This window comes from Egretta garzetta, unplaced genomic scaffold (assembly GCF_000687185.1).
Source record: "Egretta garzetta isolate BGI_Z169 unplaced genomic scaffold, ASM68718v1 scaffold51, whole genome shotgun sequence".
NCBI classification, from domain to species: Eukaryota; Metazoa; Chordata; class Aves; order Pelecaniformes; family Ardeidae; genus Egretta; species Egretta garzetta.
In genome coordinates this window covers 4,984,654-4,996,991 of record NW_009258549.1, presented here as the reverse complement: position 1 = coordinate 4,996,991, position 12,338 = coordinate 4,984,654, and the positions used below count along the sequence as shown (strand labels likewise).

At 41.1% G+C, this 12,338-nt stretch overlaps 2 protein-coding genes across 2 annotated transcripts in view; both read left to right on the top strand.

Moving 5' to 3' along the window:
* Positions 1-12,332, top strand: part of POLDIP3 (DNA polymerase delta interacting protein 3) — a gene marked incomplete at its 5' end in the record, with an annotated part of 13,271 nt that extends 939 nt beyond the window's left edge. Inside the window, 6 exons of the mRNA XM_035903202.1 lie at positions 3,706-3,801; positions 5,449-5,631; positions 6,558-6,635; positions 7,267-7,396; positions 8,250-8,316; positions 8,670-12,332. Coding sequence (XP_035759095.1) covers positions 3,706-3,801; positions 5,449-5,631; positions 6,558-6,635; positions 7,267-7,396; positions 8,250-8,316; positions 8,670-8,844 — 729 coding nt within the window. The remainder of the gene's footprint in view (positions 1-3,705; positions 3,802-5,448; positions 5,632-6,557; positions 6,636-7,266; positions 7,397-8,249; positions 8,317-8,669) is intronic.
* RRP7A (ribosomal RNA processing 7 homolog A) overlaps positions 10,488-12,338 on the top strand; it is a 5,128-nt gene continuing 3,277 nt past the window's right edge. The window contains exon 1 of the mRNA XM_035903201.1: positions 10,488-10,499. Within this exon, the coding sequence (XP_035759094.1) occupies positions 10,488-10,499 (12 nt within the window). The remainder of the gene's footprint in view (positions 10,500-12,338) is intronic.

Genomic DNA, 12,338 nt, shown 5'->3' with positions numbered 1-12,338 from the left:
TAATCAGTTGGTCACCCTAACCTGCTGATTTCCTTTGACAGTTTTCTTGTTTCACTTTGCTATGTGTGCAGTAACTTGATTCTTAGCAAACTTGTCTGAGAAACAACTCCTATTGAACTGTGTGTGTGTTACGTACAGCAGGTAGAGTCAGAAGAGAAGTTGCCAGATCATCAGCATTGTTGTTTGAGGAGTGGTTTTGTTCATCACCTCTACAAGCATGTAACTGAAGTTCTTGGCCTACCTCTTTCATTTTCCTCCTCCCAAAGATCAACAGTGTGCTTACACATACCCAGAAAGTATCCTGCTCTCATGAGTTTGAAAGCTTAGACAAGTCTGCTTTCTGTTCAGCTGTGGGTTTTGCTCAAGAACATCAAGCATATTCTTTAAAGTAGCCTAGGAAATTTCCCATTACTCTGCAGGTTTCCTGCCAGGCTGACCTAAGAAAGAGAAAGGACTCTTGTGGCAGTAAGAAGGGCTAATTGTAGAGCAATAGAGCAGTCTGTTCAGTAGTCTTTAATTAGTAGGGTAATTGCTCCTCATGCTGTCCTTCTAAGCCAAATCACCACCATCAGTCATTAGGAATTGAACATTTTCTACAAAGTTTCTAGGAGTTAAAATATTGTTTCCAGAGACTTGGTACAGCAGCAATTTGCTCTGACCTGATTTTTTTGTATGACTTAGTTTGACCTACAGTACTTTCTGTTTGTTAGACAACGTATTGCAAGAAAAAATACTGTAGAGTATAATAGTGATTGACTGTAGATAAAGCCATGCACACAAACAATTATTTAATCTTTTTTAAAAGGTTTATACCAAAATCCCAAATTGCTCATGGCCCTCCTTTCTTCCCAAATGTGGGAGCAGAATCGAACTAAAGCGTCTTGATCTGAGATGCAGCACGCAGCTCTAATGTCCTGTACTGTGGGCTTGTTTCTCATAAAGGAAGGAAAAAGTCTTTGAAACCCAAAGAATTTCTGTAGCTCTGCTGGTGTTTCTGTAGGACAGGTACCCTTGTTTCTGAATTGATTAGCAAATTGAAACATGAAGGTGCTGTGGTGTAAGTTACAGTCTAGAGAAAATGCAAATCTGAAGATTTTGCTGCATGTGTGGAGTGTTTTTGTAAAATGACCCATTCTTTTCTGTTATGGACAACTTCCAGCTTTTTCAAAAACCAAAAGAGGATTTTTGAGAGTTGCTGCTTGATTTCAGTTGTTGATTAGTACAGCTGCATTCCCTGGCTGCTTCTGTTGTGGTTTCCCTCTTTCATGGGATAACAGGCCGCAGAAGGGTCAGCTACATTACCCCGTGCATCATTTTATTCCACTATAGCTTATTCCAGCTCTAGTGTGAAGGGACAGTATATACTTTTTCTTTGAAATGGAATGGAACTAAATTGTGTTGTGTCCCAACTTGTTGCGTTTGATGGAAATGGGTATCTTTGGTTCCCTGTAGCATGAAAGAAGAGAAGCTTACTTACTGATTTACTCCGTTCATGGTTTTGTATTGGCAGAAATGCAGATCTAGTCAGTGCTGGCAGGGCTGGAGTTAAGTCCTCTTCCACTAATCTTGGACTAAAACTCAGGTAATTTGAATCAGTTTCTCTGCGTGGACTTAGGTTTTAATTTCTTTGATTAAGGGAAGCTATCTCGTATTGAACATATTACAGGAGACATAGGCATTATCTAATAATACATTGTGGTAATATGTTTCAAGAGCAGGAGAGTTAGTTTCATTTAAGTGATCTTAGGGTATCACCTAGCAGCTCTGATCTTCTGAAATGGGGATCTGGTGGGCTGTAATGTTTAATGCTTTGATTGATCAATGTGGTGAACAATCATACACACAAACAGGTGTGTGCCTGCTCTGTGCTCTTTGTTTGTTACCTTCCTGGGGGAAGGAGGGTGTCTGTAAACATTGGCAGGTGCAAATTAAACTTTAAATAGGAAAGAAAGGGTTTGGAAGTTCTCTACCAGCTTAGCTTCCTATTCTTGTGTGGTTAAGATACTTTTATGGTAATTGGGGGGGGTTTCATTTGTCTAATTGATCTTGATTCCTTATGTGTTAAATGAATGAAAAGTAGGTATTCCCAATTTTTATCTGTATGGGCCAACAGGTTTTTTTCTAGAGACTGTGACCTTTTAGTTCTGATGTCTTTCTGTAAATTTCTCAGTGACACCACATGAGATTAAGTTTTGGTTGTTTTGATTCACCAACCTGCCAGCCTCTTCAGAAAATGGATATGATTGTACATGATCAAATGTTCTACAGTGAGGTGGGAGAGGGTATAACCTTCCTGTGAAATCCCAGCTGTGCATTCCTGTTGGAAACCTGATAGTGAATTATGTTAACTGGTATTCTGATATCTATCAAATTTGCCATATCCCTTACCAATCAGACTTTGCCTGAGGAAAACCTTAAAGTTTGTGCTGTCTCTTCTGGTATCAATTTTAAAGGCCTTTGTCACAACCCCCAGCCATTCAGCCACCTTACTGCCTTGGGTGCTTTCAGAGAGGAATTACACGTTTTTATTACTTTATTTTTTTGTATGTGTGTGTACATAAAGTAGTATATGAAATATTGGAAAACTATCATTCGCAATATCATGTCCTAGTTCGTTCTGGGGTTTTTTGCCTCGATTACGGTAACTTCAGCTATTTGTGTATATTACCTCTGCATTGACTTGCTGCCCTTACCTATCCCAGATGCTGTCGCTTAAGGAAATGTCTTCATTATTCTGACCTCATCACTATAAGCCTTGAACCTATTTCACTTTTTCTCAAACTCAAGTCCATTTTCCTGATGGCTAGTGTTTTTCCTAGTTCTTTTCTGCACAATTCTCCTTTGTTCTACTGTCCCTTTTTGGTGGTTTTTTTTTTGCTTCATAGCACTTCTGTGACTGGAACAACTTTCCTGTTTGTAAACCAGAATCTTGCTGACTATGACAACCCACTTTTGCAAGCTCTCATTGCTAATGCCTCCATTTTCCTTCACCTTTCTACTGAATTAATGGGAAGCTGGTTTGAGTTGCAACTTCTTATGTTCTGGGCAGTGACATTTGTATATAGACTTTTTCTTAACATTATTTAGAATCTATGAAAAAGATTGTGTAGGAGTTAGCCTCAGTATTTTAAGGCAGGGCTATGAATGTTAAGTTGAACTGGGAAATTAATTATTCATTCAGTAAACCTCCTAGTGCAGTGTTTTCTAGTGCCAGACAGCTATGTGCTGTGCTGAGGAAGGCAGGCTGTTCAAAAGGAGCGTTTGGTTCAGATGTATTTGGCAGACATCTACTTAATTTTTAAAAAAAAAAATATTTTAAAAAAAATCATACGCACAGGCTTCAACTTTAAAGGTAGCAGGGTGCTAATAAGTAAGACACTGAGGCTTTATTTCATTAATGTTGTTTCATCAGTCCTGATGAGTTCTAGGGATTAGAGAAATCTATATGTGGTTGCAATAAACCTAGGGAAATAGCTTCACAGTGGCATTTCTGGAAAAGAAGTTTGATAATTTTTACATTGGCGTTTTGAAATGGACTTGCGTACCTTCAGCTCTGTGTCCCCAGCTGCAAGGATGGGAGTAAAGTCCAATGTAGTCATGTTCATTACCTGAAGAAGGCTGAAGGCAGGGGAAAACTACTTATTTTGGAAACGATGTCTAGATTACATCTATCTCCTTGTAAAATCTTACCTTGCTTCTCTTCAGGGTCTGTATGACATGGAAGATGATGATGAAAGTGTCTCTCCTGTTACGAGCAAACAGATGAAAATCACCACCACAAACAGTTTCCTGCACAACGCGGTAAGGGATTATCTGAACAGTCCCCACCACGCCATGCTCACATTGGGTGGACACACAGGCTGCAGCTTTACAGGGCTTATGTTCTTTTAAAGTATGTAAATGATGCTTTCTCCTGAAATGTTTGCTCTTCACCTCACCTTTCCCTTTGTGCCAATGCTTCTTGTATTATTTTTGGGACAAGAGTCATTTTAGGCTAACTGATTCTATAGGCCTTTTGCAGCCAGAATGTGGGCTTTCTGCCTTGCTGGCAGGTTGCTGCATGTTAGCTCTTGACTTTCTTCTTGTTGAAGTGCTTTGAACCTATTTTTGTTATTGTTGGAGCAGGCAAGCAAGGGAAGCTTTCTGCTGCTTGTAGAGGCTGGACATTAAAGCAGGAAATCTCTTGCATGCAAAATATTGATTGGCAGCTTGTTGGGGAGTACTGATTCTCTGGAGAAGATGGAATTGCAACACAGACAAATTTGAGGTCTTGCTCTTGGGATGGGATAACCCTGTGCAACTTAAGCTAAGAACTGACTGGCTAGAAAGAGGCTTTGTAGGAAAGAGCCTACTAAGAATGAGTTAGCAGTGCATCCTTGCAGCAGTGAAGGCCAACTGTAGATTGTATATTAGTAAGATCATAGCTAGCAAATCAAGGAAGATAATTATTGCCATCTGTTTGGCGTTCTGAGAATACACCTGGAGTATGGTGCCTATTTTTAGGTTCTATGATACAAGACAGATGTTGACAGACTGGAGCTAGTACAACAGGGTGGTCGGGGGCTAAGGAGAGGGTGAGAGCAGTGTCTTTTAAAGCTGAGAAGAGAAGGCTGTAGTGGCACCTGTCTGTGCACTTTCGCTGCCTAATAGGTGGTCATGGAAAAGGCAAAACCCAAGTCTTTTTCAGGATTGAACAGGGAAAAGGTGAGCCAGCAAATGTTTTGCAGCAAAAGAAACTAGTTAGATATGGGGGGAGAGTTATGCAATTCTCAAGGCATTGGTCAGCCTCTGGCACAGGGACCCAGAGAGGTTGTGAAATCGCCATTCTTGGAGATATTCGGTGTTTAATTGGATGAGGCCCTGAGCCAACCTGATGTGTACTTGAAGTTAGCTCTGCTTCAGACATGAAGGCTGGACATGGGTTTGTCCTAAATTATTCTGTGGTTCTAAGAAAGCAAATGAACGTGGTTTTACCATCAAACACAGGCAGTTTAGTGCAGTGATTATCCCAGTCTTTCTCATGTGGATATTCAGAATAGAGCTCCTGGCCATTTGTGACCCTTTAAATCAGCCTTATGTTTTTTTTCAGGAGTAAATGTGTTATCTCCAGTGTTCACAGCAGCTGCCAAGCACAATTTTTATTCTGGCTTTAAACTCCCCAGGTAGTTCCAACTAGAAAGGTTACGCTCCATGTCTTTGCATGCCCTAGCTTGGTGTTTCTGAAGAAAGTGCTCGTTAGTGAGGGAAGTGCTCTTTTGGGATAAACATATGCCCAGAAACTTTAGTTGATTTTTCGTCTCGAAGCTGAAAGTCTCCAGCACTGTAGTGAAGGACATTCAGTTCTTAGTGCATGCTAGTAATACTCTCCTGCTGTTACTGCTTGAAGAAGAGAGGGATGACCTTTGTAGCCTGCAGCTCTCAGAGATACTTTATTCTTTCTTCCTGTAGACTGGGCTGAGTGGCAATAAATTCTCTCTGTCCAAGACTGTTCCCCTGACTAAAGTGGTCCAGAATGATACGTACACAGCTCCACCTGCACCTCCATCTCCTATGCGGACAAAGGCCTTGACAAACATGTCCCGGACCTTAGTGACAAAAGAGGAGCCTCCAAAAGAACCAGCACCTGTTGAGGTGAGCTCATGGAAGTGGAAGATGCTCTTTATAGAAGTCTCTGAAACATCTGAAACTTTTTGTTAATTGATTATGCAAGCAGCTCATTTCTGCCTGCCTTCTACCATTATTTCTGGGACTCCATCAAGCTTATTCTGATAACTGCAACCCATGTCCCAAGAATCTGAAACCTGTCTAAACATCCTTTTCTTCAGCATTTGAGACACTGGGGAATTCTCAGTTAGTGCATCTTGCTTCTCTCAACTTTTGTATCGAGTATGGAAGCACATGGTCCTGAAGGATTCCATGTTACAGGGAGGTGGCAGTCATTTGGACACTCCTTGGAGGCTTCCATGTCCCTAGGAATAGTGTTTTAATACTACTAGTTAGGTTATTTTATGTCTGCTCCTATTTAGCAAGGAGAAAGACAGGATTCTTCCAAATACAGCTTCTTGCTGTCCACATAAGACCTCTCAGGCAATTTGTAGACAACCTGACTGGAATCGCTTTGCCAAGCTGCCTGATGTTGGATGCAGGTAACCCACCAGGTGTTCCCAGGCATGTTGAGTTCAGCATGCTTGTGAGGGGCTGGAGCCGTATTTTGGGGTTTGCTGGCTGGTACAGAGTGCAGCAGAGTGGGCATGACCAGACAGCACTGTCTATGTATGAAGGTTAAGTTACTGTTATACTTGGGAATGAAAGAGAAAAGTTACTTCAGAGAGGGATTAGCATGGAAAAGGGGCACCTTTTCACCATCAGATGAGCTGGGCTTTTGTACGTATTGATACGTCCCATTAGTAGCTGTAGCTCTTGCCTTTTGTGTGTGTACAGGCTTTCCCAGACATCCCTTCAGTGACTTTTTTTTTTTTTTTTAATGCTTTCTCTGCTGTGCTGTCTTGCCTGCTGCATTTCTGACCTTTATGTGATGCATTTGTTTGTATTGGCAGCTGGCGTTCAGTCCTTTGGAAGGTACAAAGATGACCGTAAACAATCTGCATCCTCGAGTCACAGAGGAAGACATTGTTGTGAGTGTTGCTTACTGCCAAACTGGGGATGAGTGATGCTTCTTCCCTTATCGAACTCTTTTGATAAATAACTTGATCTATGCTGAATGCAGTGAAGAGGGGTATAATGTCGGTTTGCTTTCCTTGCAAAAACTTTTGAGATTTCCTGATTATTTTTTTTGTTTTGGTTGTTGTTCACTTTTTTAAAAAGCATATGTTTAAGGAGTTGGGACAAAATACCATTTCTAGGGTGTACTGAGATACTTGGCATTGCTTAGAGGAGTTCATACCAAATCACTCTTGGTGCTGTCCTCAAACTTATGCCCCCATCCGAATTATCTAGGTGCTTTCTGTTCTCAGTAGGCTGAGAATGAGCCTGGTCTTCATGTGTGACAAACAGTATAGAGTACTGGGCCTTGAACTTTTCTGCTTGTGTTGGTAGCAGTGTGGAGCTTTGTGCAACCTGTATTAGTAATGCCAGCTACTCATACCGTAGCAAACACAAAATAAGACAAGTGGCAAGATTCTGCCATGTATTTATTAAGCAGGATGGGTGGTGCAGTTAGGAAACTAAGCCTCTCTCACTTGGTGTCTTTGGCTGAAATGAAACTTTTGATGTGACACATGGTCATGACTAACTCTCTGCCCTCAGGAGTTATTCTGTGTGTGCGGTGCTCTGAAGCGAGCCCGGCTGGTGCACCCTGGAGTGGCTGAGGTAGTATTTGTGAAGAAAGAAGATGCTATCACAGCATATAAAAAATACAACAATAGGTGCTTAGATGGTAAGTTTGAAGCCAGAGTTGCATTTGTTGATTTATCTATCCTAAAGACTTTTCTACCTCAGTGGAGAGTTTAAAAGCATCTCAGATGCAAAGAGAGAGAAAATGCCAGAAAATCAGTTCAAGAGCTAGGCAATGTAATACGCTTCTGTGTAACTAGCTGAATATATGCACAGTTTATTTAAAGGAAATAAAAAGTTTTCCTACAAAGAGAACGCTCAAAGCTAGAGGCAGGGTCCCGGTGATTCTGCTGGTCTAACTTCCACATGAAACTGCTTTTGTTTCTAATCCAGTGCTGAGAGCTAGAAAGTCCTTAGGAAGGCTTTACCTGCCTACAGAATAGCTGTTTGCAAAGTACGAGTAAAACTAATACTTGCAAAACTCTCAAGGCATAGTCAGAGACACTTTTGAATCAGACCTGTAAAACAATTAATATCAGCTTCTCCATAAACTTTGAACTTTGAATCCAATTGTTAATCTGGATCCACCTGCGATGTTTTTATAGGCTGAAATGGGCTGTTGATTTTTAGCTGGAAATAGATGCTTTTTCTTTCTCTAGATGCATTGACACATTACAAATGTCAGATGAGGAGCAGACAGCTGAGAATGGGAGATTCTCTTGTGTCTCTGCTAAGGGTTGTCTACCTATATGTAATTTCTTAACTAGTGTGAGTCTTCATACTGTACTGAGTGTTTCAGTGGCTCTTCTGTTGCTGTGATTTTGCAGCAGAAGATGTATCGGCTGTTCTTTCTCATTTTTCCCCAGCATGTGGAAATCTGTTGGCTTGCACTGATATTTCTGGGGTCTTGCCTTACCATGATTCTGATATAAGGACTTTTTTTTGTGTGTGTTTAGGTCAGCCAATGAAATGCAATCTTCATATGAATGGGAATGTCATCACCTCAGACCAGCCTATATTGCTGTAAGTGTCCTTTGGGTGAGGGGAGAACCAAACATGTTTGCAGGTTCTGTTTTGAGGAGACCCTGAGGGGAGGAAAACTGTTGGCAAATGATTGTCCCATGAATACTCTCCTATTCCTCTCTGTGGTGCTCTGTGTTGAGCTGAGTGCAATATAGCTTAACGCCATAGAGTTCCCAGCCTTGAGGCTCAAAACAGGTCCGATTAGGAAGTTTTCTTGTGAAGAAAGCATATTTAAAACCTCTACCTCTAATATTGGGAAGGGTGCAACACCAAGAACAGTAAGTGCAGACATAGTGTTAAATTTTATTTCACAATGAGAGGTTAAATACTGCTTTTCTTTTTTAATCCTCCAGCCGATTGAGTGATACCCCTTCAGTGAAGAAGGAAGGAGAACCACGCCGGTCAAGTGCAAGCGCCTCTTCAAATCCCCCAGCTGAGGTGGACCCTGACACTATCTTGAAGGCCCTCTTCAAATCCTCGGGGGTCTCTGCCTCAGTGCAGCCCACAGAATTCAAAATTAAACTCTGAGAAGGGGGAGCGAGCAGTGGACTGGAAAACTCATTTAAGTTGGGGAATGAGAAAAGTGCAGGAGTGCAGATGTTTGCATTTGCCTGCCTCGAAATTTTTTGTTTTCTATGATCGCTACCTTACTGTACAATAGTGTTTCCTCTTGTGTGTGTACTTTCTGTTTTCATAGTTGAAGTTCTCTTCCATGATTTTTTTTTTCAAAAAGAATAACCTCCCCTTTCTGCCAGTAATGTATTACCAAACACGTACCATGTAACTCCCTCCTTTACTCCAAAGCCCCTAGTGGCCATTAAAAGTGCACGTAGGCTTTGAGGGAAGGAGTGGTGATCTCCTTCTCTTTTCTTCTGACTGACCTTTAACTAAAAGGTGCATTCCCTTGATTATCAACAGGCAAGAACACCACATTGTTTCTGAAATTGCTGCGCTGGGTACGAAGTCAGGTGTGGCTCCATACAGGAAGGACCATCTTGCATCTTTGACTTGTATGCCTTCGGTGGCATACTACTTCATTCTGGCTGTTGGACTTTTTTTTTTTTTTTTTCTGCTCAGCAGCTGTGACACTGAGAAGAAGCATGAAAAACTGAGCCTCCCTCTCTGTATACCAGCCAACAGAGGCATCAGGCAGAAAGGACATAGGCACAAGTGCACCACCCATTGTGCTATGGGGAGGGATGCTTCAACTCTGGTAATGCAGAGAGGTGGGGGGGAGGGCTCTGGCATTTATACAATGAATATATTCACCCTCAAGGGTCAGGCTCAGTTGCTGTCTTCTTCTCTGGACTGAAAAATAATAACCAGTCTTGTGTTTAGAGCTAGAGGAAATCCAAGTGTTTTACTCCCATTAGACTGTATTGCATCCTCCTGCTGATGCAGGGACATGAATTTTTTTTTTCTTACCTTCTAACTTACCCTGTATCCTATAAAAAGAAAGGAGCTGGGGCCTTTTTCAGATACTAATAGATAGGAAGCAGTCTTTTCTTGTGCCTGAGAACTTACTCCTTTGAGAGATGTCATTTGGGCAATGTTTGGCTGCTGTGCAGGCATGCTGCTCACAGACGTGGATTTGGAGGATGATGTCTGCACTTCATGGCTTCAGGGAGAGGTTTTGAAGGGGAGGACGGTTAGCACTCTGTAAGGAACATATAGGAGAGGAGTGTTTAGCAAGTCCCGTGCAGAGCAGCAAGGATGTACCTTGGGCAGCGAGCATCTGTGACAAGCCGCAGGCCACTAGGTGGCACTTCCAATACTTCCTTTGTTAGTACAGCGTTATTGCCATGGATATTTGAAGTCCCAGTAGCTGCATTCGTTTGTAGTTGTTCAAATTGTATTATAAGAGAGGAAAGCTAAGAGCCACTTCCAGAAGCTGGCTGGGATTTGAACTTGATCCATCTAGCTAGGAGACTGACCTAAGATGTTCTGTTCTGCTCCGCTGAACTTTAATGAACACTCTGTAAGGGTCGTAGGCCCAGATTCCATTTCTTGGTCAACTCTGTTTCTTTTGCTTTCTTCTGTATTAACTCTTTGCTCTATCTAGCTTGTGCGAACCATTCCTCTATCTCACTGTATCCCTTTTAGCCATGGAAATAACTGAGGACTTGGCAGGGCTTGTTTTTCTGGAGTACTCTGTGGTTTGGGAGCCAACGATGCCATTATTGGTAGGGTGCTTCATGTGAACAGCAGATGTTTGTAGGGGAGAGGACCTAAGACAGCTATTGTTCTCCTTTTTTAGATTGCCCATCAAACACCTGTGTTTTATTAAAAAATTTGGGGGGAGGGGGAGGCAACAGTAGGGGTTGGAGAAGATAATGTATTACCTGTTTCTGAATAAACGTTTGTTATACGGAGAGTGTATTCTAAGCCTTTTCAGATGTGATGAAGCAACTAAGATAGGTGGAGTTATTCCAACATTGAATCAAGCATGCTTTTAGAAGAATTTAAAAACTTCAAAACTGATAATGTGATGAAGAATGAGGAGTATATGAATGAGAGGATTGATAAATCATAAGCCTTTTAATCTGGATCATCAAAATTAGTAGCTAATTCTTGCCACTAAGGGGGAGCAACTTGTGTCCCCACCTAGTTCAAATTCTTCTACAGAAAAGGAAAGGAATGGCCTTTGTTACTGACAGCTTAGTAATTTAAAAAGTAATTTTATTAGAAAAATACAGCTGTGAAATCAGGGTACCTGTTCTAGGTGAGGTAGGGTACTTTCATTATCAAACAAAGCTGTGCAAATGTGAATACACCTGTATTTTGAATGTATCTTGTATCTTCTGAAAGAATGGGGAGATTGAAACATTTTTTTAATATTAATAGATTAATATCCATTCCAAAAGCCAAATAGCAAGATGCACTTTGTAACTTGCTGTTAAATTGTGCATTGTGTTTAGGTTACCTGTGAAAAATTATGATGACATTAGCATAGTCCTTGGAAGAACTACTGCTCTCTTCTCTAGCTCTGTGATCTATGGCAGTATATTTTTTTTTTTTTTTAAATTGGTGAAGTTAATGGTTATATAAACACCACTCCATGATTTGTCTACAGCAATGTCTTGGTATGCATTGCTCTTCCTGTTCTCTGTCCGCTTTCTAAAGTTACCTTAGTCGTCTTATAATTCATAGCGTGGCTTCTTTCCTTGGGCACTGAAAGAAAGGTAACCAGTTATTCCCAGTCCTTTTCAAACAGTTCACCTTGCAGCTCCCCCAACTTCTGGTTGTCCTGCAATTGTCATGCTAATCTTGTTTGCATTCCACTGAGCTCACCTATCTCCTTCTGAGCAAACATCTGTGCACATTTGCCCTCATGCAGTGTGGTTATGTATTTTTTTTTGTTTGTTTGGGGTTTTTTTTCTGGGCTGTTAAGAGATTATAAACTCACATAGGAAATACTGATTGCTTGCAGTAATTCAATATGGCTGGCCAGGACAGGTGGTAGGTGACTTGTTACAGTGTTTCTTTTTTCTTTTATTTTCCTTTGCTTTTTCAAAAACATGCTGACTTGTGAAGTTATGCCACCATTTGCAAGTTTGGTATATTTTCATGGCTTTTGCATGTACCATTCCTTTTGATAATGTTGATTAACTTGGATATTTGTTTGGTGAGTCAATTTTCCATGTCACTTCTTACTTTCACTGACCTCTTCCACCTTGTACATGTGTCTTGCTTCAGTATCTTTTATTTTGGAGCAGGCCTGTCTTCCATTCAGTCATAAATACAGGTTCATCTGTAATGGTCATCACTTTTTTTTTTTTCCCCCGATTAACAGGAGTCTTTAAAAAACTGTTGTTCTTACAGTCCTCTCTGAATGTTTTTGCATACCTTTTAAGGTTTATTTCTTCTATTTGCCCTTCCAGCGCTGAGCACGTTGCCTGCATTTTACACTCTTGGGGTCTTCAATTTTCAGAACCGTGTCCCCTAAAGGATGGTGTGTCACAGACTTTCAGAGCATCCTCTTAAGAGTGTTAACCTTTTCGTTACACTCAACCCTCGGGCGG